Raw genomic sequence first — 7,657 nt, forward strand, 5'->3', positions numbered from 1 at the left:
TCTGAATGCCCCAGGGTCCAAGAGCAACTAGAAAAACATAAAATGAAATAAGATGGGGTGCTGTCCCTGCCTCCTCCTATTAGCTTTCCTTTTGGCACATGCCAGAATATTACCCCAGGCAAAACATCACCAGGTAATGAACAGGAATTTCCATGCAATTCCATCAGTGGGCATGACCACAAGTTTTTCCTTCTCAAGGTCTTCACAAAACCCATCTTTGCACACCACCTGCACGATAAATGGCTGCAACATCTAATGCTACTTGTACTTTTAATTGGACTGTCAATCGACGTGACATAAACATGTTTTTGTGCAGAAACATCAGCTATTATTACATCGATGCAGAACTGACTCAGAGCACAAGGATGCTTTGAAAGGCTTCTGTGCTTGATCAGCAGATTCAAATCCCTTGTTGCCAAATTGGCATAAATTGCTGGCCAGTCCCTTCCCAAGAAACAATCTTTGACTATCTCTCCTGACAGCAGCAACTAGTTATGCACCAATTAGATGTACATCCCTTCCAACAATGGCTTCATGAACACCCAAAGAGGGTATCTTTGGATCTTACAACCCTCCCATTCCAGAAGTCAGGCTTTTGAAAACATGAGCAGAGATCTCTTCAGCTTCCCCTAATGTGCAAAAATCCTTCCAAAACATACACTGGGAAAAAAAAATTTAAAAAAGGGCAAAGCTAAAATAAAGATGGAACTGCAAAGTACAAGGGGAAATTATTTTTTAAATATCTTTAAATTTTTCTATGTTTACGTGCAATGCGGTCTTTCATGTTTTTTAGGCCTTCCTCTGCTCATTTTAATATCAAACTGGCATTTTTGCCAGCAATTCATTTAAAGCCTGCTCTCTGCCACCCCTCTCCCTCCCCACCTGCAGGCAAGCAGGGTTCTGGGCCTCACAAGACTACTGTGGCGTGGGTGTTATTGGCTGTCTGTTTTGGCAGCCTCTCCTCCTTTCTTCCAGCTCTGTTTTGAAACACAATTTAAATTTTAAAAAAATAAATAAATGAGACATTCCTGCTTTTGCTACTCACATCAGTGCTCCTGCCACCACAGCATTAAAGTGCGGCTGTGAAAGGAGCAGCACCATGCAGGCTGTCCTATATAGCCCAAATGTTTGGCAATGAAAAAAACTTTACTCCAAGAAAAGGTACACACTTCAGGAAGGCAGGAGCAGCAGCGGAAGACAAGAGGCAAAAGCGAGGGAAAACAGGGCCAAGAGGAATTTGTGAAACATCTTGCTTTCACAGGGGGAGCGGAGGGAAGAGAAAAATGTCTCTCCAGAGCCGGCTCTCTCCCACATTTAGTAGCATTAGGATCTAACATGTAATTTGGACTAAAAGACTTAATTCCTTCCTGTGGTTTGATGGTTGTTACATCCCCTTTTTTCTTCTTCTTTAACAATGTATTACATAACATTCTGATACACTAATTACCATCTCATGTCATAGCAATTTTATTAAGAGCTTTTACTTACAAATACCCATTCTGAAAGGATTTCAGGACTTTTTTGTAATTTTCTCTGAACTAGGCTTGTTGAAGCACTGGCAATACGGTCTGATGCTGCCTAATGCAGCTTCCAGTAACAAAGCGTCTCTACACAAAGATCTCTCATGAGCCCCAAGTCAGGCATGGATTCTTCTTGCGTTTAGTCTCAAAGACTTGTAAACAAGTTACTTTTAGCACACTATGTCGTGATAAAACACTGGTAACACAGCCCTATTAGGTTCCTGTACCTGCTACAGTTCCAATTCCAGAAGCAATGCCAAGAGAGAGAAATTCCTTTATACCAAGTAATGGAAAATTTGTGAACTATTCTGCAGTTAGTGTTTGCTCATTAATATGGTATCATCTTGCCAGGCAAGACTTGGTACCATGAGGTATTTTTCCGTATAAAATTGCTAATGCCATCAGGATTGTCCAAATGGGATCATCATCATTAAAAAGATTACACGGTAAGGAAAGTGATTACGACAACGTCTGAGTAGAAGGATTACTAATCACAAGTAGAATCCTCGTACAAATCTCATTCTCCGTATACAAGAAAGGACACAAAACCTTTTAAACATAATTTATATACATTTATGGCTTTATACAACAAACTGTCAGGGATTGTTCTCGTGTGTCTGTAGAAGTACATCAGGCACTTTTTCTGAAAATATCCACGTATGAATTTTAATTCTGCAATGTGACTAAGTCAGAGCAGTGAAGCGTTGAAGAGCTGTCACACCACTCGCAAGTAGAACTAGCAGTATGTACATGCCAATCTCTCACGATATTGCTGGTTTGTGGAACACCCTCAAAAAGGAGGCCAGTTTTAATGCCAAGTAATTTGCTTTTTGCTTGCATAAACCATGCTGCATTTTACATTGTGATTACCAAAATAATAATAATAATGAGAATACCATATTTAAAATCAGTCATAAATTAAGGATCCTAGCAATTTCATAATGAAAATAGGAATTTCAAATCAGTAAAAAAATAGAAAAGTACTAACATACATCCAGTGGTTTAACAAGTGCAAATTTTATACTGTTTTATAATTGGTCCAATTTTAACTTGTCTTCTTAGGGATGCTCTGTTGACTTAAGCCAATGATAAGCAATATGACTTTTGCTTATAAATGTAGGCAAATTGTCAGTTTATCAAAGCAGAGCTTTCCAATTAATGCATCTACTACCTAAACATATATCATATAGCTATATTATGGAAACAATACATCTTTATATTTAAAATATCTGAACAGCTCTATAATACAATAAACTTTTAATAACAGTACAAACCAGAGAAAAGTCAAAACCAAGGCTGCATAGGTAAGATCATCTGCACAATTCACAAACCAATCATTTACAACAATTCTGACAAACTAAGTTACTCTAGAAACTTGGTATTTTTACTAAAAAAGGATTTATTACTAGAGGTCACATAATGTTTGTTTTCAAGGCAGACAACATGCCCCTTCACCAGACTTCACAGTATTCCAGAATTACAATTGCAAAGTATTAGAATGGCACCACAAAAAAAAAAAAAATCTGACCACACAGCCCAAACCTCTGATTATCTACAACTGTTTTCTCATAATAATTAAAAGCAGCTTCCTACGGACTGTTGTAATTAAGGAACGGCTACATTTATGTTTTTCATAGTTATAAAAGGAAATGAAGAAAATATCTGTATACAGGAAGTTATACAGTAGCAGTGAATAATAAACAGGAGGTATATTGTTACATGTAACATGTTCAGCTGCAACCCCATGGAGTATAGCTGTAAGTACTGCTTTCTCTGCATGCAGAGGTGAATTTTATGACTACTTTGGCCTATGAATATCAGTGCCCATTTGGAAGCAAACATTTTTGCACACTCAGCAGAAAGAAATATCTTTGGAAACCCATACGTGAGCCTTTCGCTTGCTCCACTGTCAGGATTTACCTGGGAGTGTAAATCATTTCAGGGACTATGAATTTGATGGTGAAGATGCTACTAGACATATTTGCCTGTAAAAGCAGGCGGTTTCGTTGAGGCTTCAGCACTAGGAACATTTCATTTTGCTCAACAGAAATTCAAAGACTGATTTCACGCTGGGGGAGATCCTGTATCACCGGACAGCTTAACATCAGCCCCTGGAACTGCTGACAACTGTAATAGGATATCTAAAAAAGTAGGACCAGCTGTAATTAGTAGTGATTTAAGCCCAACAGGGAGCTAAATGCTAGCACATCAATAAACACATTGCAGAGCCTTAGGAAAGCCATAATAGGATCATTAAATATATGGCCTGTTGCTAAACTTCATTTTCTTAGCATATCCCATTTCTTTCTCCAACATATGCCATCACTACAGTGAAGATAAGTTTCAGTTAAAACATTTTCCAGTTGTGGGCTATGTAGACAAAAGAAAAATAAGTGGAAAAACATTTATTTCTCCCCTTCTGCACAACAGCCAGCCCTAGAACAAAAGCTGTTCATCCTGTCAGTGCATAAAAAAGCTCCAAGGATTTCTGTAACACAAATGATATGTAGCAATCAGTGAAAAGATAGGTGAGGTCTGTTATCCACATATCCATAAAAAACACTTCATGTGATTATGGAAAATCAGAAATCGTTTATCCAAGACCCAATCCTGAAAACACTCAGGTAGCTGTCAGTGTGCCTACTCCAACAAGAGCAAGTTTTTCCACGGGAACAAGGCCTCTGTCACTGATGTTCTTCCCTACCCTACATCTCATATATTTGTATAACTTTGCCACTTCTTAATCTTTCTTACTTCAAAAAAAAGTAATGTTTTGTCCTGCAATAGGTCATCACACAAGTTTTAGCCTCCCATTCAAAAGCAGCACTTCCGCCTCTTCAAAGGTACTGCATTACAACAGAAACACTGACAAACCCTAAAACTACTGCTAATTAATGTAAATGATAATTTTGTCACTTTTTATCAAAATTATGAATTTTATCCATAAGGTCCTGCTCTTGAGGGCACAAACATTATGAGACCTCCATGAAATAAATATAAATGTGAAGCATTGTACAAGCATCTAACAATGAATACTTAACACTTTGTGGTAGTCAGGGTTTAAATGATAGTAGAAGCAGATGACATTTCTAAAAATGCATATATAAAACTGATTAAATATTTCCTAAACATAAAGTTGTCTATATTTATACATCACACAACAAAAAAAGGGACAGAAATGTTTTGTATTCAAGATCCTTATTAAGCTTTTCCTTTATTAGCACTCCCAAGTGCTAGGGAAATTTATAAAAACATGTACTTAATCCAGTTAAAATACTGTACAAAATGAAGAGATTATGAATGCTGCCAGATCTCAGATTTTTTTTTTTTTAAGTTGCCTATGTAACAAAAGTAGACTTTAATTATAAGAAAAATAGCTTGGAAAGTATTCCAAAAATTATCTCAAGTCCAACAGTAAAGTCATTAGTCTGACAATGAAATCCAGATATATTCTTGCATAAATTTCATGATTACAGGTAACTTATCAAATGGCATTTAACCTACTGTTTGCTTTGAATAGTCAGTGAGTTTAGTAGGATCATATTTAACAGGCTATTCTGTTCCCATATGAAATGTGTGGCAATTTTGAGTAAAACAATGCAGTTCATACTGCTGCAAGGCAAGTCCACAGTTATCTCAATTCATCAAAACACAGGTAACATCAACGAAGGTTAAACTTATTTAGGGCATGAGATCATCACAGTATTCTTACAAAAGTTTATAAACTTTTCTTGGACCAAAACAGATAGTCTTAAAAAACAATTCTTCTACAGATCATACTGTACAAAACCGAAAGCACAACATGATGTAAGTAAGAGTCTTTGCTGTGATTATATGGTGTAGTGAATTTGGCACTTCAGAGTAATGAAATTTCCAATTGCACAGTTCTTATCTACAGCAGCACATAACCTGCAAACCTTGGGCAAACATCCTGTACAGGAAAATACTCTGTCTGCTGCCAACTCTGACGAAAGGAAGAAAAAAGGAAAAAAAAAAAAAGACCCCAAAAAAAGCTAGTGCATGCGCACAGCTTTGTCAAGAAAATTAAAAAGGAAGGTGAAGGACATCTTTGTACTGCTTTTCTCAGTTCCTGCTGTCAGACAAGTCTGGAGAATATAACCGTAGCCTAGGAAGAAAAAAAAAAAAAAAAAAAACAAAAAAAAAAAACAACAGAAAGAACAAATTAACATTCACACCAAAAGATTAAATCTATTAAAATATGCTTGAACTAGCTTTAAGATACCTCAATTGGGGGAAAAAATGTATTGATTAATTGCTAGTTACCAGCAAGCTTTTTTGTTTAAAACGTTAATGGCAAAACATTAGTGCTCCACTCAAAGCAACAGAAGTTGGTAAAGGGCAATCCTAATGCACCAGTGCAAATCTCATTTTAAAACTAACAAAGGACTAGAAAGTGAATGATTGTAATAGAGGCACTTCGCATGCCAACATAGAAGACCACCCAGATTTTAAGCATTTTGACATCTCTTTTCCTTTTAGCTGTTTTTCAGATTTATTATAAAAAGCACAGCTTACCTCCTACTACATCCTAGCCTGACACCCAACTGTGTGTGGTTGTCTTTACGCTGTGCTGAAAACTTTGGTTAGGCAATACACTGTCAAAGTTAAAATCTAACGTTTCTCCATCCATAAGGTCATTACGGATAATTGACTCCATGTCACAGTCCAACCGTTCAATTAGCATGTCATCTAAGTCACTGGGAAGCTTCTCCTGGTGAAGGGAAACAATTCCCACCCTTCCGTAGCCATTGCAACTGTTAACAGGGGCGTACGGGTTCATAGCATTCATCTGCATTGGGTGACTCATAGGCACTTGTAACGAAGTCTTCACTGTCGACAGGCGATTTAGACCTGATGTGTGTGACATGGTGTTCACTGTGTGTGACAAGGCACGACCATTAACTGCAGATGTTGGCTGGTTATGTCCTTGGTGAGGGCGGGCATTAGGGTTCATCATTTTGTTGTGGGGCGGTTGACTGCCGTAAGTTGGCATCACCGAGTTAGCGACCATCAGCACACTTTGGCCCAGCGCCCTGCCACCAGCCTGGGAAACACCAGTGTCCACTGATGCCAAGATATCATTGTGCGGTGGAGAATCAGAAGTCAGTAACTCCTTCAGAAGTCCTGCGGGACAGTTATATTGGCTCATCGATCCATAGCTTGATTTACTGTCTTGAAGAGTCTGCATAGGAATCTGGGGCAAAGAGTTCATGCTAGCTTGAGCATATGTAAATTTCCTGTAGTCTGGATTTGGTGAACCTATACTTGTAGTTGAGGATGCAAATGAGTAACCGGGTGTTTGCTGCATCAGGGTAGCAGATGAAGACTGAGTTGACACAGTCATTGATGTATTAGGTGACAAGAGATTAAGGTTATCCAAAAGATTTTCCATGTTCTCAGAATTACTCATCTCTGAAAGGCTGGGTAGAGTAGAAGTCATTTTGGTGGCTGATGATGGATATACCATGGAGTGCACATCCCCATCTCCAAGATCATCTTGCTCTGGCAAAATAGGAGAAAGTCTTCCGCTAATCGTACTAGCGTTAGAGCTAGTTCTAGGTCGAAATGTACTCCAGTTATCAAAGTCATCGTTACTGTGAGAGCTGGGGCTTGCAGGCCACTTCGAGAACTGCGATCCAGGGCTGTCACTATTTCCCTCTTGACCAGACTGAAGGGATGCTTTTTTCTTGGCAGCTCTTCCTCTGCTTTTGGCAAACTTGCTGTTGTTATCCATGGATGCCGCCCGCCTCCTAGGAGATTTGCCACTCTTTCCTCCTTCAGGATTGAGCATCCACCAGGAACTCTTCCCTGTTCCCTCATTCTGCACTCTGATGAACTTGCTGTGCAGAGACAGGTTGTGACGGATTGAATTCTGAAAAACAAAATAAAGTGTAAGAAATGGGAGAAAACATGTGTATTTTATGCCATAGTAATATCCGCCTTTGCAAACATACTCTCATTTTACTAGAAAATACAGGGGTAATCATGAAATGGGAAAACATACCAGTCTGGAAACATCTTTTATCAGCTCACCACTCAGAACTAGCTGAAATGAGCTCGCAAAGAGTTGCCACATCAATTTGTCTGTCATGTGGCCCAACCACAACTGATGTTAA

The 7,657-nt window shown here is 38.5% G+C and overlaps 1 protein-coding gene across 1 annotated transcript; it reads right to left on the reverse strand.

Annotated features, from left to right (window-relative positions):
- Nucleotides 1-2,067: 2,067 nt before the first annotated feature.
- FOXO1 (forkhead box O1) lies at nucleotides 2,068-7,409 on the reverse strand. Its single transcript, XM_026854059.1, has 2 exons — nucleotides 6,057-7,409; nucleotides 2,068-5,646 (listed from the first exon to the last, which is right to left on the reverse strand). The coding sequence occupies exon 1, from the start codon at nucleotides 7,330-7,332 to the stop codon at nucleotides 6,070-6,072; it is 1,263 nt and encodes a 420-aa protein (XP_026709860.1). The 5' UTR covers nucleotides 7,333-7,409; the 3' UTR covers nucleotides 2,068-5,646; nucleotides 6,057-6,069.
- Between the last annotated feature and the right edge of the window lie 248 nt (nucleotides 7,410-7,657).

This window comes from Athene cunicularia, assembly GCF_003259725.1.
Source record: "Athene cunicularia isolate RWA chromosome 1 unlocalized genomic scaffold, athCun1 chr1_part1, whole genome shotgun sequence".
NCBI lineage: Eukaryota > Metazoa > Chordata > Aves > Strigiformes > Strigidae > Athene > Athene cunicularia.

Excerpts from the sequence above, each read along its gene's own strand:
- FOXO1 (XM_026854059.1), bottom strand. The coding sequence starts at position 7,332 with ATGCTCAATCCTGAAGGAGGAAAGAGTGGCAAATCTCCTAGGAGGCGG.